General features: G+C 46.4%; 1 protein-coding gene across 1 annotated transcript in view; it reads left to right on the top strand.

The window, feature by feature from the left end:
- LOC138452775 (vomeronasal type-2 receptor 26-like) overlaps nt 1-10,475 on the top strand; it is a 119,977-nt gene extending 109,502 nt beyond the window's left edge. The window contains exon 4 of the mRNA XM_069605118.1: nt 9,538-10,475. Within this exon, the coding sequence (XP_069461219.1) occupies nt 9,538-10,433 (896 nt within the window). The 3' untranslated portion in view covers nt 10,434-10,475. The remainder of the gene's footprint in view (nt 1-9,537) is intronic.
- The last annotated feature ends 15,741 nt before the right edge of the window (nt 10,476-26,216 follow it).

Here is a 26,216-nt window from a genome sequence, read left to right as displayed (position 1 = left end):
ATAGCTGCATTGTTAGGCTTTCGGCATAAGATGTGCTCTATTTACCACCCTCAAGCCAACGGATTTGTTGAACGAATGAACGTACTTTGCTGAGAAAGCTGTCCTAAGTGTGTGTGATCCTCAAAAAGAACTGGGTCTGCTACTTGCCCCTGGCCTTATTCAGTTTGAGAATGTAACCCTGCAAAGATCATCACCTCTCGCCTCATGTAATTGTGTCGGGAAAGGAAAATGCATGTGCCACTTTCACCTACAGTGCATCTGATGCTCACAGGTCTGCAAGTATTTTGTGGGAGGAGTTCACAAGGTATTTACGTCAGTTGCCAGATGCATACAAATTCTTTCTCAACAGATAGCACCAAAAAGAGTTGGAGGACAGCACAGTGCTGTTACGCTCACCTGGTATCCACAGGGAAGCCACTCAGCCCGGGTTGGTTGCTGGTACCTTCTTCCTAGTTTTCCCAGATGTTGTCTACGGAGGATGTTCTGCCTGAGAATACAGGAGCTCTGTGTTCAAGACTGGCCGACTGAGGTAATTGTCCTCCCACCACCCTGCGTGACTTCAGCCCCTCTGGACCTTCTCCTCACCTTGTTGTGGATTAGGCATGCTCTCCGTCCTGCCTTCTTGGTAGGGGCGCGTTGTCTTCTGTGGGCTTGTGTGGCCAAGTTACTTCACTGGCGCGTGCCCGCTTAGGTGTTTTTCAGGTATGTCTTATGGCAGCAGTTCTGTATGGCAATTTTATTCTTGCATGCCTTTCTTGTTTAATAATGTCTTTTTCTCCCCTAGGTGTGTGGAGCTTCAGCGTGGCGAACTGGCTGAGTAGGGCCTCGCCGGTAAATGATGGCGCGTGATGTGCGTTAGGATGCGGTAAGTCAGCTATATGCGGAGCGGTGCCTTGTCTTGCCTTTCTAACCTGTTTTCTTCCTTCCTTACAGGTTTCGGTGCTTCTCCGGCGTGTGTGGAACTCCGGAGCAGTGCCGGCTGGGAGGCGACCTGCCAGGTAAGCTTCTTGTGCTGTTTGTGATTTAGCAATGCCTAATATGCCTTCTCTGAAAGTGTCCTCTCTTCTCCTCTTTCAGGTTCTTTGGTCCGGATGGTATGTGGGATTCAGAGGAAGCTGTTCACTGGAGCTGAGAGCAGATAGTTGGATGGAGATTGCAGGTAAGATGCTGCTAACGATGTCCCTTTTGTCTCCACTTCAGGTTCGCTTCTCTGAGGCTCGCAGGTATCACAGGACACGGTGAGCATCACGTTGCAGTCTGCAAAGCATGCTTTCTTGTTCGGGTGTGGTTTAAATATCCTAAACAAAGTAGTCCAGGTAAAGTAGGCCACCACACCCAAAACGTTATACCGTATAGCATGGTTCCTGGGAACCAAGCTATGTGGGTGCCTCCATGTTGGCTGCAGGCCTCAAATGAAAAAGTAGTCCCCCTGCACACATGTTCTTCAAGGTGTATGAGCCTGGCGCCATAGGCACCAGGACTGGCCCCATGAGAGCCTTGGGAGTGGGTGCCAGGCCTTCAGGGCCTTAATGGAGACCCGAGCTCTGATCCCACCTGGCAAGTGGGTTTGCCAGTGGGAGTCGGGGGTGAGGGTCATGACAGCACTCACCCCCCAAGGGCCCTCTCATGGTGGTCCTTCTGCCCGGCCCAGGTTTAGTTGGAAAGTTCTGATGAAACTTCTTGATCAGACGTGGTGCATGGATGTTTTCACTCGGCTCCCAGGATCTATCTTGAGGTCCATAACCCTTCCAATCGACGAGATAGTATAATTTGGACCTAGTGTACTTAGAGTCCAGGATATCTTTAACTTCAAATTCTGGTTCTCCGTCAACAGGTATGGGTTTTGGTGGTGTCATAACCCGTGTACCGGGTTGCACCGGTTTCAAGAGTGAGACATGGAATACCGGGTGGATTTGCAGATTAGGTGGTAATTCTAGTTTGAAGGCTGCTGGGTTGATAATTGCCTTGATGGTATAGGGTCCTAAATATCGAGGGCGAAAGGTCCGGGTTGCTTTGATGGGTACAAATCTAGCGGCTAACCAAATCTTGTCTCCTACTTGATAGTCAGGAGCTCTTCATCGGTGTTGATCGGCGAATTTCTTTTGTCTGTCCTTGGCGTGAGTGAGATGTTCTTTCACCTTTTTTAAAGCCTGAGAGATGGTTGTGTGAAGAGTCTTCACTGCTGGCATTTCCAAGCTGGTTGGGGGGTCTAGTTCGGAAATACGTGGGAGTCTGCCATAAAGGGTGTAGAAGGGCGTTTGTCTAATGCTAGAATGTAAAGAATTGCTATAACATATTCTGCTACCCATAGTAAGTCCTTCCAATTCCTTTCCTCGTGGTGCAGCATGCACTGTAAGTATTGCTCTGATTGGTCCTGTCGGTTTAGCCGTCCGTTTGGGGATGGTGACTGGTGGATAGTCGGACGTCGATTTGCGCCATTGCACAACACTTCTTCCAGAAGTTGGACACAAACTGGCTGCCTTGATCAGAGACCAGAATTGATTCGAAGCCATGTAGTTTAACAATGCCTTCCAGGAACACTTTCGCTAAACTGGATGCATCTGGGAGACCCTTGAGAGGAATGAAGTGCGCCATCTTTGAGAACAAGTCAACGACTACTAGGATGGTGTTGAACCCTTGACTGGGAGGCAGGTCGGTGATGAAGTCAAGGGAAAGGGTGTGCCATGGAGCAGGAGGAATCTCCAATGGTTGTAGGAGACCAACTGTTTTTTTTTTGTGCAATATATTTTGTGCGCATATACCGCAGGACTGAACATACTGGATGATGTCCTTACGCCAGGTAGGCCACCAAAAGTTCTGTTTCACCTTGGCTAGGGTTTTGGCGATTCCAGGGTGACGGTCAATCAGTGAATCGTGATAACCTGAAATTATTTGTTGTTGTAGTTCTTTCTTGGGTACATATAGACGGTCCTTAAAAAAGGGCAAGTGGTCCTTGATGGAGTATTGTTCTCCCTGAGTATGCCATGCAAGTAAAGTGTCGGGGTTCATTGCTCGTTGAATTTTGTTTCGGAGTTCTGTTTGCGTTAGGGTTGCCGTGAGACCCAAGAGTTTGTCTTCAGGTATAATGGGTACTGGATCTGGAGCTGTATACACTGTTTCATCAATGCCCATACGGGATAAGGCACCAGCCTTTCCATTCCGGACTCCTGGTCGAAACGTGATTACATAATCGTATTCAGCGAAGAAAGGGCCCACTGCAGTTGGTGCGAGGACTGAGCCTTCGCTGTTTTTAGATATTGCAGGTTTCGATGGTCCGTGATTACTGTAATACTGTGTCTGGCCCCCAGGAGGTAGTGTCACCAGGCCTTAAAAGCAGATTTGAAGGCCAGGAGTTCTTTGTCGGTGTTAGGAAAGATTTCATATTGTATGTAATTTTCCCTCCATGTGTCAACCCCCAAACTTTGTGCTGATGTTGTAACACCAATGACTGACTTTGCGAGAGAAGCACAGCCCTCAGCTGCACTCCTCTGGGCTTTCGCTCACTTCTTATGGGGAAACTGACATGCCCCGAAGACAGTCAGTACTGGGAGACCGTTTCCCTTAGTCCTTTCCTCATGTTGCAACTTTTGTGCAACATGTAACAAGTGTGCAATGTAACTTACCTTACAGCACACTTGGGTCTCTAGTCATTTCCAAAGGACTAGAAACTCTCGCTGGACTTTTTATGAACTGTGCAGATGTGTCATGGACAGGACTGATGGCAGCTATTGTTTTTATGTATTTTTAACCCTTTCTTGCCATGTTAACCGCGTTTCCATGTTTGGCACGAATAGTTGGCCTGGCTCCAAATGGCCATGCCACGAGGTTCTTTGTCCTGTCCTTTGGCCATCTTGCCCCTTCACCTTCCCCAGGTCAAGTTGACCCGGGTCAGTCCTTATTTGGTCATGCACTTTCCTGCAAAACCCAATGCTTTCGCGGGCTTCTGCATGTCTTCTGTGTGTGCCTCCAGGATGTGGGCTGGGATGTCTGTTCCCAATACACATCCTGGGTGCCAGAGAGTCTGGAGTGTCCTGAATGCCTGGGCCCACCGTGGTCTATGATTGGTCCACGTATGGAGTGAGTGTTTGTGAGCAGATCTCCCATTGGGTCCTCTCTGTTTTGGCGTGAAGGGAACGTTGGATAAGAGGAGGCTGAAAACACCACTACCATGTCGATCTCCTGAGTTCACACCAAATAAGGGATAAGGAGCTAAGTATCCTGTAACAAGAAGCCGAGTCAAAGAACCGCTGGTGACCAGCTGGAAGGTTTGGCACCCTGAGCCTGCTGTCATCCCGTGGGACCCCTCTGCATCTGATCGTCCTAGAAGGTCTGCGAAGGCGCTTCGACCCATTGGAATAGTAGGATCAACTATTCTCGGCACCTTCAACAAACCCTGCAAGTAAGTCTCTTCGGAAGTGTCCCTGGGCCAACCAGTGGGCAGTCCAGCTTACACGGGACGTTTGCTCTGATGCCGCCGCCATTTCGAGGAGGCTCTCGAAACTTGGTATACTGCTTGCTCTGTGTCCACTGCACCCTCACACCGAATTCACCGTCAAAGTAAAGGAGTTGAAGTATTCGGTTCACCTGCCTGATGTTTGGAAGGGACATCATACAGTTCCTCCTTTGCCAGGTCCACAGCAACTTCCAGAATAAAGATATAACAGTTTAAATATGATTGCCAGGAATTGATGTTTTAAAAGCAATAATTTCAAGTAGAGAGTGTGTTCATTCAATTTTAATGTACATTGGTTCTAGTGGTAAGATGCATGACAAATACTGTGAACAGTGCATGGTTGTCTCCTTATCATTCTCTGCAGGTTTCATACCACAAATGTTGTGTAATAGTGTCAATATTGTACAAATGTTTAGGTTTTGTTACAGGGTATTGTGTATATACTTTGGGTCAGTTTATATGGTTGGGACATATAAAGGGGGGGTGTAGAGGGTTTGCACAAAATTCTATTTTTTGAAACGATGTTGTCCATATGAAAAAAACAAGAATAATAGACAACAATACTTGGTTCAGAAAACCATGCTTTAGGCGGGGGCCTAAGAAGATAGAGAATATGACCAATTCAAAGGTGTGGTGTTTAATACAGTGGACCTTCCAGAATTCAGTAATCTATGGTACAGTCACATGTGCTCAGTTGGAAAAGAGAGGTCAAATGCGAGCTGTGATGTTTGCTTCCTCCTCCCTCATGCATCAGGGGCACCTAAACTGTTAATACCCCAAGAGATGCTGCCTCTGGTAGCCCAGTGTTTAGCACATTTGGCACTGTCCGGGTACGAAGCATGTTCAAAGGGCACGAAGTACAGGTTGTCCTGATGGACAGAGATGATGCGGAATGTGCAATGAAAGAAAAGGACCCGCGGTGCATGACACAACCATTGCTAAAGATGGAAGGAGAGTGCTACTCATGGCCAACAAATGGGAGGAGGCAGTAGTAAACTGTGCATCAGTAGGTTTTACGGGTTTCGATTAAGTAATATGGAATATGAACAAGGACTGTGTTGCCATATGGGGAACATATTTGTCAAAGCTAACATGGATCAAGCAAAGCAAAAAGAGACTCCAGTGAAGGTGGAGACGGTAGTAGAATATTGCTTTTGAGGAACTGGCACTGTTTCTGTGGGAACTAAAAGCAAGTTTAACAAGATGTTATTCATCCCTGATCTTAGCAAAGGAACAGATGCTCTTATGGACATATTCTGGGTTTACGACTAGCAAGCCTACATGCATCTCCTGCCATCATGGAGAGGCACTTCCTCACTAACTACCTTGCATTCAGCTGGTTTAGTGGTTCCTGATGCATACTTGTCTCTAGTAAACATGCCAAGACCAGAGCCCTCCCAACCCCCGGAAGTAAAGCGAAAGACACACTCAATTAGAAGAAGCCACCAGAAACAATCTTATCACCTACCCGAAGAATCTTCCAAACTCTTGAAGGCCATTCCAGACAAATTTCAGCTCTATTCAAAGACAGAAACGTTCTTTGCCTCCCTTTTGGTGCCAGGTATCCAGGCTGCAGCCAACGCCAAATGGTTGCAGATAGTGCCGTGGGCGATGATACAGTTGGCAAACGATACAGAGCAGGGTCTGAATTCGATAAAGTGTGAGCTGCAAGCAATACGGCTGATGACCCTGCAGAATCGGTACATCTTGGATTTATTGACAGCCATGGAAGGGGGTGTCTGTTAAAAATATTTGGTTGTCATGTTGCACGTATAGCCACCCAAATGATGCATACAATGGGTCTTTCTCCCACATAATAGGGGCCCTACACAAGTTGAAGACATTAATGAACAGAAGCGGGAGTGGATGCTGATGATTGGCTCGACATCCTGTTCTCGTGGGCCCCAACTTGGCTAGGAATAGCAATGAACATATTGGTTCCTATTATAGTGTTTCTGCTGCAAATTTTCTGCATGTGCCAGATGTTCCTTCGATGTTGCACCTAGACTCTCCCAAACAGTGCCATGACAATGGTATCGAAAAATGGAGGTGGAGCTCATCCTATCACAAAATACCAGTATACGCAAAGAGACAGTCCAGATAGACCACGTATGGTGATAATGGAACATTCTATAGATATCCCGGGGACATTAACTTCTCCTCCACCAGACCCTGAAAATGATGTGGAGCACTGGGTCGACTTAGCTGGGGAAAGCGTTTCTCTTTACCTTACCTGTACCGCAGAAAAATATGCCCAAAATGGGGGAAGTTTACATCACGTGTGCTGGGTACGGTTGCCTAAGGATGATGATTATAGAAGAAGGGAAGCTGCTGGGTTAGTTAATGGAGGATTAACTAAAGGGGGGGAATGTTGGGATGCACATACAGCTCCCATACACGGATAAATGATTCAGGCTAAGCAAAATCTTTTAGCACACGAGAAAGTGAAGGTGCGTGGCTGCAGGGGAGTGGGGAATGCATTTCAGAACCACAGATGTATCTTCTAAGTAGTTATAATGGGTGCTGGTGCAGTTCCAGTTTTAACTTTGCATTCTGGGGCTTGTAGTCCTGCCATTCCCCTTGTAAGTCTAGCAGCACAGTTCCCTAAGTGCAAAGTTAAATCACCCGATTGGTGCGAGACTAGGGAGAGCACAGGCTTAGGTAGGCCCAGGTATAGGGCAAGGGTGATATTGTATAGCATTAGTGAAATATAACACGTCACGATGATGATGTAGACACTGGGCTGGGGTACAGGAAATACTGAAGCATTGCCCTATTGGAAGTGAGGTCTAGCAATTTTTATTCCTTGTTGGAGGTGTAGCAGCATGACAAAATGATGATTTTGAATAATTTTCCCCAGCCGCAGAAGTGAAGCTGAGAATAGCTGTATTGTTTAATTTTATCAAGTTATAGGCCTGTGGAACAAGATTGCAATGTGAACGGCAGAGTGTGTGCAGGGCTGAGCAAGTCCCGAAGGACAAATCCCCAGGAGCGAAGTTAGAGGTCTCAAGCTAGCAAAATGCTTGGTGTAGATTTAGGGTACTAGTACCCATGGGAGAATGCACGTCCTATTTGAACTGCCAGACGGCTGGAAAATAAGAGTACGTAAATCCATCCGAATTTGGCCGATTAATGTGGTTCTCGGGAGAGAGAGAGAGAGAGAGAGAGAGAGAGAGAGAGAGAGAGAGAGAGAGCAAGGAGGCGTACCACGGGTGGGCAACTGAAAAGGGGGGAGCGAGAAGCAGAACATTCTGTGACTTGTGATACGAAGAGCAAGAGGTGATGCAAACAAATCTATTCCAAAGTTGGAGAGGCATGACTGGGGCACCTGCGTATCTGTTCTCAAGAAAAGCAAACTATTACTTCTAATGGTCAATTTGCCCTCAGAATTGTCCACTGAGTTCATGCTAATGACCAGGTGCACACCACGTGACTAGGCCGATTGGGCGGGTAACATTCCAGGTAATTCGCTAATCCAGTGGCTGGAAACCAAGGTGACAGATAAGGGGAACCACATGTTGGAGGGTAGGAGTAGATTAGGATGTGGGAGTATAGGGGACTGGTAGTATGTATAGACGTGGTAGCCAATGAGGGTGGGTGAATAACACTGTTCATTGATCTACAGGACCTTCTAATACCTTTTTTGTCTTTGTATACAAAATAAATCGTGTTTTTCTTGCAAAGCGGTGCACCATGCTTTTTCCGATAGTGGAGTGTTTTTTATTGTCTGGTTGTCTGGGGGTCTTGCCTTACAGTACTGTACTGAACAGCACCCCTGGGTGATGAGCTGGGTGATGAGCTGTTAAGGCGTGATATAGGTAGGACAATATACCCCATGGTTGTTAAGAAGTGAGAAAGGGGTTATAACCCTGGGAGAAGAGCAGATGAGGCATGACTGACGCAGGACAATATACCCCTTGGTTGTTAAGAAGTGAGAAAGGAGTGATATCCCTGGGAGTAGAGCAGGTAGGTCATGGCACAAACGGGACACTATACCCTTAGGTTATTAAGAAGTGAGAAGGGAGTTATATTCCTGGGTTGTCAAGAAACAAGCAGGGCGCCATATCCTAGAGTGTGTGTATTAGGGAATCTTAGTGAAGATCGGAATTCCCTTTGTTAGGTTCCTTAAGATAACTCATCATGACACCCTGTGGCATAGTTTCTTTTCTCTAGAAAAAAGTTCCCCCAGGACACAGAGTCATAAGATAGGCTTCCTTCCTAACTTCCATTCCCTCGATCTGTTAAATTATCCATCCTGACACTATTAATGTAGTCATCCCTCTTTAGTATTGGGTCAAGTCCCTAGGCATTGTGGGAGTTGATCCCATCCATCCTGATGTTGAACTTTAATTCTCTCTAATGTGCTCTGTGTTGGGTCACCTTAAACTGGACACCCATGGCTAGTGTATGGAGGGCAATATCATGTCTTTGGGGAAATTACTATTTTAGCAGCCGCCTCTAGAGAAAGCTTAGTAGGCCATGTGGTTTGGCCTGCATGAAGTAATATTCCTTGTGTTATGCCAACTGGACCTGGTATCTGATAGCTCATGCAGTAAGGGCAATACAATCTCTTTGGTATCTTATTTTCTCAGCAGCTGCCTGTAGCGACTGATCACAGTCCAAAGACATGTTTGACCCAAATGTCATTGGTTTTACAAGGGAAACTGCCCTTACCCTCTGGATGATTTTAGCAGAAAAAGATTAGTAGTACAGGAGTGGGAGTTTGATGACCTCAATGAGTGAGCTGGTTGATAAATTAAAATCTTTGTGAATCAGTGTCACTTTTGATAACATATTAATTCTCAGATGTAAATGTCTTGCTTTTAACTTAGAATGGATTACTAGTGGATTAGGGTGGAACCTGATTCTTAGCACTCCAATGATTTGACAATAAGCAGTTGTGATAGTGTTTTTTCAGAATCATAGTTTCAAATAAAAATACTGTCAATACAGTTTTCTGCTGCCACACCTGGCATATTAGGCACTAGGTTGAATATCTCCAATAAAATGTTTTCTCTTCCACACATTGACCTTCTGAGCTAATCACACTGTTCTCTCTCTCTCTCTCTCTCTCTCTCTCTCAGATGCTGATCATTGTGTTAAGTGCCCGGAAAAGATGTGGTCAAACACAAGACGAGATGGATGCATACCAAAGGAGGTTGTATTTCTGTCCTACGGGGAGCCATTGGGAGCCTTGTTGGCCGTCATTGCTGTGGCCTTCTCTTTAAACACAGCTCTAGTTCTGGGGATCTTTATACATTTCAGAGACACTCCGATAGTGAAGGCCAATAACCGAAACCTCAGCTTTGTCCTCCTGCTCTCACTGATGCTATGCTTCCTCTGTTCATTGATTTTCATTGGTCAACCTAAGATGGTCACCTGTGCTCTCCGACAGTCTGTGTTTGGTGTCACTTTCTCTCTTTCTGTGTCTTCGATATTAGGTAAAACCCTGACTGTAGTTATGGCATTCCAAGCCACCAAACCAGGAAGTAGGATGAGACTCTGGATGAGATTCGGGGTCTCCAACTATCTAGTCACTTTGTGTTCCTGTATCCAAGTCGTTATCTGTATAATCTGGGTGGGGCTAGCTCCCCCTTTCCCGTCCTATGACACACAGTCTGTGATTGGTAAAATGATACTGGAATGTAACGAGGGGTCAAACATTGCATTCTACTGTGTTCTGGGGTACCTGGCATTCCTGACCTGCTTATGCTTCATCATTGCCTTCCTAGCGAGGAACTTACCGGACAGTTTCAACGAGGCCAAGTTCATCACGTTCAGCATGCTGGTGTTCTGCAGCGTCTGGATCTCCTTCATCCCAACCTATCTGAGCTCCAAGGGCAAGTACATGGTGGCTGTGGAAGTCTTTGCCATCCTGGCCTCGGGCAACGGGCTCCTGGGCTGTATATTCCTACCCAAGTGCTATGTGATTCTTCTCAGGCCAGACATGAACACCAAGGAATATGTGTCACAACGATGAGCTTCAATTGGTCGTCAAATGTAGGAGCCATCTCTTTTGAAAGCTGACAAACATTTTAATTAAATCAATACATTTGAAAGCAATAGTCAACTGATAAAATAAACATGTTATGACCCTTAACTATTAAAGTAATCATCATATGTTTTAGCATTTTGCATTCTGGGCTCCACTATTCACTTTAAAGCTTCTGTTTGTGGGTTCTGCAGAAACGTGTGTAATACTTGATATATGGTTTTACTACAAAGGTGGTGCTGATCAGGTCCTACTTTCTACTGCGATCTGCCTCTAAGAGAGAGCAGTGGGAGTGAATAAATGCAATGCTTGTGGCAGGACTTGGGTATCACTCTGTATCTGGGGTCATAGGTGGTGCTGATCAGGTTCTACTTTCTACTGCGATCTACCTGTAAGAGTGAGCAGTGGGCGTGAATAAATGCAATGCCTGCGGCAGGTCTTGGGTATGACTCTGTCTCGGGGGTCATCGGTGGTGGTGGTCATGTCCTACTTTCTGCTGCGATCTGCCTGTAAGAGTGAGAAGTGGGAGTGAATAAATAAAATGCCTGCAGCAGGTCTTGGGTATAACTCTGCATCAGGGGTCATAGGTGGTGCTGATCAGGTCCTACTTTCTACTGTGATCTGCCTGTAAGAGTAGCAGTGGGAGGGAATAAATGCAATGCCTGCAGCAGGTCTTGGGTATGACTCTGCGATAATCCTTGCGAGAGCCAAGTCCAAGGCTCTCAGATGTTGTGGAAATTAGAAGGTCACTTTCTGTCTCAGCAAACTCCCATCAGTTCATCCATGACAAATGCATCATATTTACAAGGAGGGTCACAGGGGAGCATCACTACAGCCTCACCAGACACCACTGGACCAGTTCTACAGAAATCTGTGCTTGTTTGTGTTTCCATATTTATTTTAGGTTAAGACATCAAGATGAAATCATATTGATTTGGGGTGCATATTAAGGAACATCCAAGCTGCCTAGAAGTAGGTACACAGGAAGACTCTTTAGCCGCTGACAACATACAGGATGAAGCGTGGAATGTCAACTCCCTGGACTCACCCCAAACATTAAATGGGGAAAATATCTCATGTATACAAATCTTTGCCATGTAAAGACAAAGTAATACAACTGTTTGCCACGACAAAATGCTGTTATAAACTTAATAAGGGCTAGTTTCCTCACGCTACTCCTACCTTCCCTAAGTTAGGAGTTCTGACCTTGAGAGACCTGGCATTAGTTAAATGTGTACACAGACCTGGTCCCATCAGATGGGCAAGTAACACGTCTGCGCTTACGTCAGTCATATTTATTGTAGAGGTATTACGAATACAACATTAAAATACAATACAATAAACTGAATGATTTAAAATATAACTATACATAATACATTACATCATTATAAGGCACGTATAAAATGATGAAACAGCAATGAAAGCAGTTGCTAAACCCACTATTTCTTCTATTAGCAATACCATGTTAAACCCAACTGTGGGCTGCACAGGTCTCTCCTTGGGAAGGGTCGAGACAAACCTGCAGTCTCTTTGCAGTTCTCATCCCTACAACATTGTTATTATTATAAACACCAGAGTCCCTTCTACTGAGTTTCAAACTTGCCACATAAAGTTTGCAACAACGCAAACCATGGCAGGGGATGCTGTACTTCATACACCACCTGGCCCGCATATGACAAAAGAGATCTGCAGATGTTTCAGCCATTTTAACCATGATAAGGGATGCCGTACTTCATACACCGCCTGTTCCACACATGACAAAAGAGATCCGCAGAGGTTTCAACAATTTTAACCATGATAGGGGATGCCGTACTTCATACACCGCCTGTTCCACACATGACAAAAGAGATCCGCAGAGGTTTCAACCATTTTAACCATGATAGGGGATGCCGTACTTCATACACCGCCTGTTCCACACATGACAAAAGAGATCCGCAGAGGTTTCAACCATTTTAACCATGATACGGGATGCCGTACTTCATACACCGCCTGTTCACACATGACAAAAGAGATCCGCAGAGGTTTCAACCATTTTAACCATGATACGGGATGCCGTACTTCATACACGCCTGTTCCACACATGACAAAAGAGATCCGCAGAGGTTTCAACCATTTTAACCATGATACGGGATGCCGTACTTCATACACCGCCTGTTCCACACATGACAAAAGAGATCCGCAGAGGTTTCAACAATTTTAACCATGATAGGGGATGCCGTACTTCATACACCGCCTGTTCCACACATGACAAAAGAGATCCGCAGAGGTTTCAACAATTTTAACCATGATAGGGGATGCCGTACTTCATACACCGCCTGTTCCACACATGACAAAAGAGATCCGCAGAGGTTTCAACCATTTTAACCATGATAGGGGATGCCGTACTTCATACACCGCCTGTTCCACACATGAAAAAAGAGATCCGCAGAGGTTTCAACCATTTTAACCATGATACGGGATGCCGTACTTCATACACCGCCTGTTCCACACATGACAAAAGAGATCCGCAGATGTTTCAGCCATTTTAACCATGATAGGGGATGCCGTACTTCATACACCGCCTGTTCCACAGATGACAAAAGAGATCCGCAGAGGTTTCAACCATTTTAACCATGATAGGGGATGCCGTACTTCATACACCGCCTGTTCCACACATGACAAAAGCGATCCGCAGAGGTTTCAACCATTTTAACCATGATAGGGGATGCCGTACTTCATACACCGCCTGTTCCACACATGACAAAAGAGATCCGCAGAGGTTTCAACCATTTTAACCATGATGCCGTACTTCATACACCGCCTGTTCCACACATGACAAAAGGGATCCGCAGATGTTTCAGCCATTTTAACCATGATAGGGAATGCCGTACTTCATACACCGCCTGTTCCACACATGACAAAAGAGATCCGCAGAGGTTTCAACCATTTTAACCATGATAGGGGATGCCGTACTTCATACACCGCCTGTTCCACACATGACAAAAGAGATCCGCAGAGGTTTCAACCATTTTAACCATGATAGGGGATGCCGTACTTCATACACCGCCTGTTCCACACATGACAAAAGAGATCCGCAGAGGTTTCAGCCATTTTAACCATGATAGGGGATGTCGTACTTCATACACCGCCTGTTCCACACATGACAAAAGAGATCCGCAGAGGTTTTACCCATTTCATACTATGGCAGCGGATGCTGTACTTCATATACCGCCTGTTCCACGCATGTCAAAAGAGATCCGCAGTGGTTTCAACCATTTTGAACTGCATCAGGGGATGCTGTACTTCGTACACCACCTGTCCCGCATATGGTAAAATAGATCTGCAGAGATTTTAACCATTTGGACATAACATTGGCACCTTTGGCAAAGGAAGATAACACGTATCTGTGCCCAATCCTGATCTGGTTCCCACTACAGGAGAGAGGCTGTGTAGGGTATATTGCCTCTTCCATGGAGCCACTTATGGTTCAATGAATGGGGCCTGAGCCTAAACTACAGATAGAGTGGTTGCTTCCCTTGCTGTGGCATATCATCAGATAATGCTGCTGAGGACCCTTTGCCGGTTGGGAGAATGGCGCTGTACCCGATCCTCTAGCTGGGTGGTGGGATTAGGCGACATGTAGGTACACACAGAATATGGGCACACAATTCAAAGAGTACCAGAGTTCTTTACAGTATTCCGGGATGAGGCCTAGGAAGCAGAGTGCTGCCTGGTCATATCTGTTTTATGAGGTGCCTCCACCAGGAGTGAAATGTGGGGCGTACTCCCAGAGACCCCACCTAAAACAACCACCTCCCTAGCACAGGTATATATTGCAATGGAACACAAAAAGCGTTCATGATGATTCACCTCAGACTTGTCTTCTACAGAACCCCCTAACATGGAAGCCTCTATATCAACTAAATAAATAGGTCAATAGAAGAAAAACAATGACCCCGCTGTGGGTCATGAAAGGGGTCAAAAGTAAGACTCGGACACAGTGGCATGTTGAGTGTGGGTTACAAACGGATTCATTACGAATGTAAAGGGGGTTGGAGGCATCCTATCTGTCCCTAACCCTAAGAGGGGGTTCCCTGCCTCAAAACAACAAAGGCGTGTCCGTGTCAGGATGTTAATCAAAGAAAGCATCCTCTGACCTGTGTCCCAAAACCCTAAACTGACCCTTATATACTAAACCAAATACAATGTGTAAACGGGGATCCCCGCAACGTTCAAAAACCTAATTTATTAAAGTGCCAAATAAAAAGTATAAAGTTCGACTAGGAAAGGGAGATTCCCTTCCCCTAGGTTTCTTCCATTGGTTTTGACAAGATTATATCACAGTTCCAAGTTGTTTAGGGGGGGAAACTCTTCACTTGTACAACCTCAAAATACAGTTCTCTTGAATCCAAACACAGTTCTCTTGAAGGGTTATGAGTCTTCCCCCTTCTGTCACACACTTTCATATATATGGGTTTTGACCCCTGAGCTTTTTCAATCCTTCTTCCTTTCCCTAGTATACTCTCCTGCCTTGTTCCCAAAAAAGGGGTATAGACCATCCCTTGTTATCAATGTTTCTTCTTACCCCTAGTTTTCTCGCCTGCTAGGGTTTTGTCACTATCTTGCTTGGGGTTGAGCCCTAGACTCTCTGTTTGCCTGGTTCAATTACCTGCCAGGGCTTCTCTGCTCTTTGTTCCCTTTCTCTTTTATCCAGTTTACAACACTTGTCCAGTATTGGGTCAGCGACCCTTTCTTATTAACTCCACTTCCTTTATTTAGGTTCTTGCTGTCAATAATGTTTGTGTCTGCAATAGTTCCACTGCATATGTTAGGCTCTTTCTCTTAACAATGTTGGTGCTTGCAATAATTACACTGCCTTTAGTTAGGCTCGTTCTCTTCATAATGTTCGTCATATCAGTAATGATTCCACTCTCTTTACTTGGGCTCTCTTGCGTAGTACGTGGTACACAGCATTCGTCCAGAAGCGCCCTTGTAACCTGCTCACTCTCCCTGTGCTTACTGGCATTGGTTGACGTCTTCAGAGTTCCTCGTGCTTCACCTGCATCTGTGCTCCCGGTCCACTAACTGGCAGTGTACCTTGAAAGTTCTTAGCTACCCGCATTGCCTTCCTCTGTGTTCGACAGCTCTGGCTACCCGTAATAGAAAAGTGGCAAATGTCTCCCGACTCGGTTCCTCTGCACACCGTGCCCATTGGCCTCTACACTGCGCTCTGCAGTCTGCTCGCCTTCGGCATCTTTCACAGTGTCAGCAGAAGTCAGGTGCCTCTCCAGCTCTGGTTCTCTCGTTATCCTAATCTCGGTTCACCTGCATCCTTTTTAAGTGTCCCAGTCTTTCTCTGCAGTTTACAATGACCAGATTGCAGCGTTGGTTTGCAGCGCTTGCCGATCTTCCTTACTCCATCCCTCTTCCTCATCTCAGTACTGTCAGGAAAAATACTATAGTTAGCTGTTTGGTTAAGTTGAGCCTTCATAACAGAACTATGATTAGTGTACTTCCTCCTGTTCACTATATATGGTTCCTTAACTGCATAATGTAACATATTAGGAGTTTCAAAAGTAGATGTGTATATTTAGTTTCTGTAGTTGCTTGTTTATTCCTCTGTTCTACAGCCAGCAAGTTGTACAGTACATAATATGCCCAACGGTTGGTCTTCAAAGCGCCCTCTCTTTTCTCTCATAGACAGTTCATGTAGGCGCAGTCACAGATTCTAATCTCCCTCTCGCAGTTAAAAAATCATGAAAACGGGGGCTAACCCGGGTCTCTCAGTTCACTCCTCTGACCGTCTACCGCACCCAGGACGGAAAGACGATGCTGGTGGTAGAGTTAATGTTGAAGGGAGACAAGTCAAGGGGTGTCAGGCGCTGACAGGACCTGTTGGGGGGTCAGGCCATGGACATCAAGCCAGCCCCCTGTGGGTGCTATGGGGAGCCAGCACCACGGAGGCCCAGTGCCTCAGAGGGTTGCCGGGGACACCCAGTCTTGGATGGGGTCAGGTGGGCCTTACCCAGCGGATGCGGTTCCTGACCACCTTGCTGGCAAGAGGGCCCCATGTCAACATGGCCTGCAGGCCCATGCTCACATGGTGTGGGCCTGCAGGCCTGAAATGAGACACAGACTCAGGCCATTCCTTCTTGGAGTCTGCAGCCGTCTACTGCACATGCCTGCAGAGCTCTTTTTATTTGCTTGGGCCATGACACAGTAATAGCCCATCTTAAAGGGGAAATACATGTGGGAGGGACACATCCCCTTAAAGGGGCAACACACGTGAGAGGGTCACAACACAACACTCCTCCTTTTTCATAACAAACAATCAAATATTATTACAACATACATGATTTCCTCCCCCGTTACAGAACAACATTACTTGGTCTACTTCAGAGTCATGGGACCACCAACAAATAGGACATGCCACTGCTACACACATGGGGCTCACATATTTATAAACCTATATCCCATATTAACACATAACTTGGAGGTGACAGTCACGGTGGGTGAACCGCCGATGGAATGTTGGCAGTTCAACCACATGTTACAAGACCCTTTATTGACCTGGGTTGTGTAACTGCAACCACTGAAATGACGCCTTTGTTAGCTGATGGCACCATATAGAGAACACCATCAAACGGCAGGATCACAGCTTCACGTAACAGTTTTTCACGGAGGCCACTTTAAGCATGTGGCTAATACGCAGGCTCAAGGCATCAAAACATTTGTTTACTGAGTCCTCTTTACGCAATTGTAGGACGCAGGAGACCTGTTCACTTTGCTTCAGCGTCCGTTCAGGATAGTCACTTCCACAGGTCCAGGTCCATTGATGGTACAGTTCGCAACCGGAAAAGTCGGACCTGGGTACCAGGGGCCACATCAGTTAGTCCCTTGATGTAGGGGCAAGCAGCGAGACGCAGGTAGCAGGGTGTCTAGGCTGCGTCACGTGGTGTTGACAGGGCATGGGGTGACAGGGGAATACTCACCCCCCTTTTTGTCCATATTCCCAGTCAAGAGTGTCACTTTTCAACAGGGGCACAGGAGGGCGCACACACACTTGCACAAAGCTGCAACCCGTACCTTGCCCATTGCACTTCTTGGTGGCGGGTTTCAGGGATTACTGTCTGTGGCCCGGGGTGCAGGGGTAGCACCAGGACGTTATGGCACTCCATTTCTTCGCTCCTCACCGCGTCGGATGCCGCAGGGGGGCTGTGGACGTCGCAGGGGGTGCAGGCATGCACTGACCATGGCCGCACGAGCACCCTCATTAATGAGGGCCGCGGCCAGGGCGAAGCATGCAAGGGAATCCCCACACTTCACCACAGTGATGGACTGCCGCTCCTCCTCCTTTCTCCCTCCTCATTCTTCCCACGAAGAGAAAAAGAAATTGAGGGACAGGAATAGAGCAGGGAACATCGCAGGGGTTCCACTCCTCATCGCCATTGTTGGGGGGCCCGGCCATTGACATCAACCTGGCCCCCTGTGGGTGCTATGGTACGCCAGCACCACAGAGGCCCAGTGCCTCAGCGGTTTGCCGGGGGACACTTAGTCTTGGATGGGGGCAGGCCAGGCCTTACCCAGCGCATGCGGACCCTGTCCACCTTGCTGGCAAGAGGGTCCCATGGCAACATGGTCTGCAGGCCCGTGCTCAGACGGCGTGGGCCTGCAGGCCTGAAATGAGACACAGACTCAGGTCATTCCATCTTAGAGTCTGCAGCCGGTCTACTGCACGTGCCTGCAGGGCTCCTTTTAAGATGGGCCATGACACAGTCATGGACCAACTTAAAAGGGCAATACACGTGGGAAGGACACATCCCTTAAAAAGGGGCAACGCGTGGGAGGGACACAACACAAGAGGACCTAGTGGCTCCCTCCTCTAAGCCCAAAGGCGGAAGGGCAGGCCTTCAGGGGGATCGGCTGGGTTCGCTTAGTCGGCAGTACAGATCCTACCTGTTATGCCAGCCTGCTCTTGTATAAGGCCCTGCAGGCAAGCCCTCTCCCTCACTGGCTGCGCAGTGAATACACACGGAGGCAGTGGTCAGATGGTATTTTCGCTGCTTTTACTAATATTGGATGCAGATAACTGTCATTTTGACTGTGGCCACTTTGAGCCCGCTGTCCGGGCAGGAGCACAGCACCAAACTACATCATTACCTTGGGAACACACACCTCCTGGGGTGACACTTTATCATTTAAGGAGTGGCATTGCAACCGGGACATGCATCTTTACTGTACCCATTTTTAAGTCCGGCACATTAACCTTGCACCTTGGCACAGTGAATACACACAGATGCAGTGGTCAGATGGTATTTGTTATGGGGCCGTGTGATCTGGCCACGTGGCGCAGCGCCGCACGTTAATGATGACAGACACGGTGATGGAGCTTCACAGGCCCCACTTCGGTCTGTTTGAAAAGTCGCAAAACGGGGCTCTTCATTTACTCTTCCATGTAATGACATCACACGTCATGGTGCGGTTCACGTGACACTACACTCCTCCCAATTTTTATAACAGACCTTTGGCTTTCAGAACAGGTCATAAACAACAAATGCAACACATGTTTGAAAAAAAATACAACTGAAAGACACAACATATCGAGGAACTCACGGTTACCCCATGTTGGAGGTACTTAGACGGGCTTCTGTCCCCTGAGTGTACACCTGATCAGATGCCCAGGTCATAGTCTTTCAGTCGCACCAGGGGCCCTCTCGACTCCTGGGCATGGTAGCGCCTTTCAGTCTCGCTGGCTGGGACCCGGTTCTGGGTGATGTCCAACTTCCTGGGATGTTGGTTCAGTTGTCCCCTCTGGATAGGGATCTCCTGGGATGTCCTCTTCCATGTCATCTGTCTCAGGATGGTGGGAGGTAAAGTCCATCCTCTGTCCATACCAGTCGGTCTGCAGCCGGGGCGGGCCTGAGAGCCTCCTAAAGAATCTGGAGTTCCCTGTAAGCTCCCATGGTTGTCTGCAGCTGTTATTTGCAAACCTTGCACTCGCACTACCTTTAGAGGTGAGGGCTTGCGTGGGAGGGATAACTTTCCTTCTGGATGGCAAGCTCTCACTAGGACTGTGTCGCAGACCGCTATGTCATGTTCTCATAGCCCTCGCCTGCTGTTCTCCTTTTGGATTGCGGCTTCCCTCCGGGCTCTCACATCTTCTTTGTCTATTGTCCTTGGAGTTCTCCACTCAAGTTCGGGTAGAAACGTGAGAGGACACCTTTGAAATAGGACCTCTGCTGGGGCTACTCCTGTCGAGCAGTGTGGGGTTGTTCTATACTCAAGTAGAAATTGAAACAGGGCTAGTTTCTCCCATGTCCCTTGTCCATGTGCAATCCAGAAGCATTTTTGAGTGTGCCCATAACTAGGATTAAGACCACCAAACATCCATAGAAACGCAGTTCTTCAAGGGAAACACATCCTATAAATGATCAGAATGATAAACCAACAAGGTTTTCTCCAACAGTCCTGCGAGGACCAAATGCTCTTCGAATGAGAATAAAAGGATGTGCTGAAAATAAGGCTGAGGATCGCACAGTGAACAGTGAAGCCCCAATTGTGACAAAAATCGACACAAAAAAAACATGGGACTGGCTAGCTGAGACCTTAGCCCCCAAAAAAAGATACTAGACCGAATGCCCAGAAGTCATAAATAATCGACATTTGTTCGAACAACTAAATGATGAGCTACTGACGACAGATATCATCTGCATTCAACAATGCTGTATGTTAGAGAACCCAATCATGAATGGGGTCACGTGTCTTTTGAATAAAGCATTCAAAGGACAGAAAGGAAGACCATCTGCAGGCCTGTTAACCATTATAAAGAACGACTTTGAGGTAATATAATACAGGTTGTGACTCCTTCACCACTTATACAAATAATAATAATTCACAACATGAAAAGAACACGCAAATAATAATTAACCTCTATTGGAACATCAAAGCTAAAGAAGGTGATAAATTGATGGATACTGTGACCAAGCACATTGACGAGTTAATAGCAGAATATGGAAATTCTTCGATAATTATTTGCGGCGACCTAAACATAGACTGCACAAAAAGGAAACATCTCAATGGCTGCATAGGTCAAAAACAACAGAAGCTCTCTTGCACGCAAAATTGGTTAAAAGAGATGAAAAGCCGGGATTGCCTACAGGTGAATGGAAATGTAACTGGCGACCTACAAGGAGACCCGACTTGGACATCACACAACCTAAGTGAAACTCAGGACTATTTTTTTGTTGATCGCGAAACCTTCAAATCAGTTTCTTTTCTGAACATAATACCAACAACAAAAAGCGATCACAAAATACTCATTCTCACGTGTTCATCTCCCATTAACCAACACGAAAGTTGTCTGGAACATCAAGTAGGTTGGGTTTACAAGGTTGATGTGAACAATGGCCTAAATAGACTGAGAGTGGCACCAAACATGATTCCTACTCTCAAAAACACAATAGAGAGTTGGCAGTCAGCGATCAACACAGGCGCAGAATATGAAGCCTATCTCACCATCTTTAGAGAAATACAAGGCCACAACAGAAAGCCCAAAATAGTCAGACAACACAAACATAATCCTGAATTAGCAGAAAACAAATCTCAACTGGCATCAAAGCTTGGGGTATTAAAAAAACAGAACACGCAGTGTGCAATTGACGAAAAGACAACTTTAAAAAAAACATATTGAAACTGGACCAAATCCCACAGAGCCCAATTGTTCCAAAAAGACTCTGAACAAATGCTGATAGCATCTAACAACACAAATGGCAAATTCATGCGGGCATTATTGAATCAGAATACTGAATCACGAGGGGCAGAACAGATCAACCCTATTCATGACGGAACATGGACACAACATTTTCAAGAAATCTACAGTGAGTCTTCAAATGACGTCGATTGCACACAAGGAAACCCCAATGGGGACGTAAGGAACATACCATTCGACAAGTCCGAAATCATGTCTCTAATCAATAAAGCCAGCAATTCTCGGGCACCCGGGCCCATACTAAAACAAGCCCCAGAAGTGTGGACTGATATGTATCATGTACTATTTACAAGAATCATCAATAACAAACAAATACCAGAAACATGGACAAAGGCAATAATCATTCCAGTTCATAAAAAGGGGGACAGAGCCAGGCCCGAGAACTACTGACCAATATCTTTACTGGACGTGATAGGCAAAATCTTTGCTTAATGGATAGAATTGTCAGGAAACTATGATCTCAGGCAAGCAGGGTTCGTCGAGAAAGTCGACTGTGGTTTAAATCTACACATACTCAATCTGTTGAAGGCGAAAACAACCTGTGAAAACCAGAAGCAATACCTCGCCTGCATAGACATGGCCGTTGCTTTTGATAGAGTGGGCAGACAAATATTGTGGGCCAAGATGGAGCAGAAAATATGCCCGTTAGATCTAGTGGCAGCAATTAAAGCCCTCCACACTGATACCTCCATACAAGTGCTGTTAAATCAAAAGGGCAATCTAACCAGGGCAATCTCAACAAAAAGAAAACAAAAAAGGGTGCCCCTTGGCGTCAATACTCTACAATTTTTACATCCTGGAAATAAAAAATCGGCTCGAACCAGCAAGAGCACGTTCGCCAAAGATAGGCATCACTGCAATAGGCCATCTACTGTATGCTGACGACCTGATCATCTTGGACAAGACCCCAATTGGTCTGCAGAAAAAAGCTTGAAGCCCTGGACACCTATGTTAAAGAAAACAAACAAAAAATAAATCCTGACAAATCGGAAATTCTAATAATCCGAAAATCGAGAACAAGAGTTCAAAATGGTGTGCTGATAATAAGCCTATACCGATAACGAATACCTGGGAGCAATAATAAACACCTATTGGAACGATCAGCCATAAATGGAACATCTCCACCATAAAATGGACCAGCTCACAGCACAAGCCTTAATCCTGAAAAGAAGAAATGGCAAGTTCTCGATCCAACCAACAGTGGACTTTTATAATGCAAAGGTAATTCCGACAATAACCTACGCTGGTGACACAGCGCTCAGATTTCCGTGGGAAACTTGGGACAAGGTTGAAGCCAGGTTTTGGAGGAAAGTCCTGGAGAATTCTGCCATGCGTTCCAATGAGCATAATTCAGCACGAACTGGGCCTTTATTCCATGCAAGTCTCGGTCGTATGGAAAGCATTGTCAACATTCAGAAAGACACTTGTAAAAGACTGTCCCCCACAATATGCAATCCTAAAAGTCAAAAAATGAAAAAACCCCATTCTGGCCTTTGAGCAGCTGGAAAGAAAAATGCAATGAGATCCTACAAAACTTGCATGTAACAAAAGACACTTTATGTAACAACCCTAGGAGGGTAAAGACCCTGCTCCTGTCTGTTGACTGGGCGCAAATGGAAAGTGCCCGTGCCACTTCCAAATTACACACACTTTCAACAAGAACAACCACAGTACCAAAAAGCTTGCCTGGTTATTTGAAAAAGAGTGCAAACCCCACTCACCCGAACCTAATATTACGATTTAGACTTAACATCCTAAGAACAAAAACACATCTTAAGAAATATGCTATAGCAAGTGATACCACATGCTGGCTTTGCAAGCAGGACGAAGAGTCCTTACAACACTTGACATTGTATTGTACTGAGTTAAGATCAGCAAGAGGAAAACTGCTACAGCCAATACTAATGCCGGCCTGTGAGCTAGATCCGAATTTGTGGTGGTCAACTTTGTACGACAACTCGAACCAAAAAACTAAAAGAGCACTTGGAATGTTTCTCCAAACAATGCTAATTAGATTAGAAAAGAACCAAGCAGTGCCTCAACAAAAGCAAAAGGACTTTTCGCCTTTGGAGCCTGCCCGACGCAATGATTGTGTCAAAGACTAAGCCAAACCATGGAGGATAAAAACCGAAAGTCACAGATAGAAATGACACAGGAACAAAAGTAAAGACTGTGCCAATGGTTTGGCTATGCAACCGAGACACAAACATTTTCTTTTAAAAAAAAAGTCTGTATTTATTTATGCTAAATGTTTAATAAAAAAAGAACAAAAGAAAAAACGTTCTCCTTCACCATTTGCACATGGCCACACAGGTGTGATTTTTCGATGATCAGTGCCCCGTTTTACCAGGAACTCTTCTAGGCCCGTACTCTGGAATGGGGAAGCCGCGGGTAGCAAACATCTTTTCCATTATCGGTATGACTTCCTGGAGAGCCAGGGATGGGACAAATTCAACTTCAGGGTACTGAGACCACTGGTCTATCATTACAAAGAAGTGCAAGTCTCTTTGTGTCTATCCAAAGTCCATGTGGATGGTTTCCCACTACTTGCAGGCATGGATAAAATCTTCTGCCAGACCTTGAGCCTAAGGCAGCTTTTTGGCAGCGCCTTGAGGGGCGTGATGGGTGAGGGCGATCACTCTGTTGGTCAGTTCGGTAGGGATGACTATGTGGGGCCTCTCAAAAGGAGTTCATCATCCGTGAACGTTAGTTTGCATCGCACTTTCCACAGTTGCTCTAAGGTGTGTTTTGCTTCCTCTGTCACTGAGCCTAGGTCTTCAAGAGCAGACCTCCACTGTCCTGACTCCATGGCGTCGCGCAGGATTTGGAAACACCCATTGCTTATAGAGGCTGCCTTGATTTCAGCGACGTCCATTGAGTTGGGGACAGAACTCTCTATGACGAGCCATAAGTGTTCTTCAGCTGCACCAACCTCCTCAGGGGATGAGGGGGCTGCGTTTGACGTTTTGGGGTGCCGGGACAGGTAGTCTGCAGCATTGCTTTGTCCTGGCCTGCACTTGAGGTCCACGTTGTACTCCTGGAGTGCGAGCAACCATTTCTCTATGCGTGGTGGAGGGTTTTCTGACCCGCTCGTCATGATGGGAAGAAGGGGTTTGTAATCTGCGACCACCTTCACTAGTTTCCCATAAATAAATGCATGGAAATGGCAGCTTTCCCACAACACTGCCAGAGTGTTGTGCTCTATCTGGGAGTATCTTTGCTCAGTAGGTGAGAGTGCTCGGCTGACATATGCCATGGTGCACAGTGTGCCGTCCTTATTGGCCTGGGTGAGGATGGCTCCAAGTCCGAACAGGCTCGCATCCACGATAATTTCCGTGTTCTTCTGGGGGTCCAAGAACGATAATATGCATTCTTCAAATAGTGCTTTCTTTATGTTCTCGAACGACGTTTGTTCCAGGGCCAACCACCTCCATGCAGTTGACTGCTCTCTGAGGATTCTTAGGGGTTCGAACAGGGGGGGCCAGGTTCTCAATGAAGCGGCCACAATAAGTGACCATCCCCAGGAAGCTCCTTACCTCTGATACGGATTCTGGGGGTTTGGCTTTTTGGATGTCCTTGATTTTCGCTGGTTCCGACGATAGTCCTCCCTCTCGCAATGTCAAGTTAGCTTAAGGGAGGAGGAGATCAATGCCCTCTCCCGAACCACAGAAGCCGAACAGATCGACCCTCCCGCCGTGGTTGGCACGGGCGTCTGAGTATTATAAATACAGGAAGCCACGTGGCAGCCAATGGGGGGAAGACAGAGTTAGGGAAGGGGGATGGACTGACAAAGGTAAGGAAGGGGGAAACAATATGCATACATGGAAAGAAAACAAACTACACACAACTAGACCTAACCCAGCAGTTCCTGGCTTAATACCACTGATATTCTACCCCACCATACTCCACTGGGCCCTGACAACTTGAAAAAACCTGACATAATTCCCATGAACTCACAAAGCACATCACATAGAACATGGATGTTAGTGATAATGACTTAAATGCAACAAAACATGAATAAACTCTCTCTTTACAGTTGACATGTCATTGTGTAAGTAAATGGCACACACACATATAACTAATATGAAATGATGAAGACTGAGACACATGCAACAGCCACACAACATGGAACATAACTCTGCACATATGGGCATATCAACATTTGGTTAGCGGTGAGTGTGCACAAAAACCTTCTTGAGACCCTCTTGTTAGCAACCTCATATGAATCAAAAACTCAATCATGGCATAGGTTGCCTAATAGATGCTTGTTTGTCAGACTCTGCAGGCATATAACACGCATGGGTGTGAAAACGTGTCTTAATGAAAGGAGGTGCTTATAGCCACCTCACACAACTACTGGAATATCAATGTTCTGAAAAAACACACTTATCTGCTTGCCCGGACGCCTCCTAAGGACGTCCGGACTCAAAAGGAATGAAGCCCAACTCAGCGTATGGTCGCCTCAATCACCGCCGCGACCCGAGTATTAGCAGGTCCTTTCCCCACATCAAAGCAAAACATAGGGACCACTTAACTGGCTGTCTGGGCGCCCTCCGCGGCTGCCCCGGACCTGAAGGACGTATGCATCAGAGGATTTCACAGCCGCGCCGCGAGTCTGGAGCCTGCCAGCTTCACCGTCCGTCTGCTGCCTCGCCGCCACCGCCCGTGCTCTCCAACATTAATCATCAGCACCGGAGCACGGATGGTTAGCCGTATAAACACGCCTTCCTGATTTACTGCAGCTGGTGACTGGCATGCATAGGGAACAACACATCCTCCCAATGCCTACTGGGAAGTGTAGTTCCCAAACTCATTAATGAAAAATACGTCTTTTTCTCCTCAACCCCTGAAATCTGACACGGAAGATGAAACCAAATATCTCCATCTTGTTCTTCAGAAACTTGCATTTTTTGCGGTGGAAAGTTAGGCCTAGGGAAGGACTTTCTCTAGCCTTTCCAGGTGTTCACTTTCGGATTTGGCGTGCACTAGAATGTCGTTGCTTACATTCTGGGTACCTGGCAGTC

This window comes from Ambystoma mexicanum, chromosome 4p (genome assembly GCF_040938575.1).
Source record: "Ambystoma mexicanum isolate Mex_15411 chromosome 4p, UKY_AmexF1_1, whole genome shotgun sequence".
Taxonomy (NCBI): Eukaryota; Metazoa; Chordata; class Amphibia; order Caudata; family Ambystomatidae; genus Ambystoma; species Ambystoma mexicanum.
Note: the sequence above shows the minus strand (reverse complement) of the source record. Positions and strands in the feature narration are given on the sequence as shown.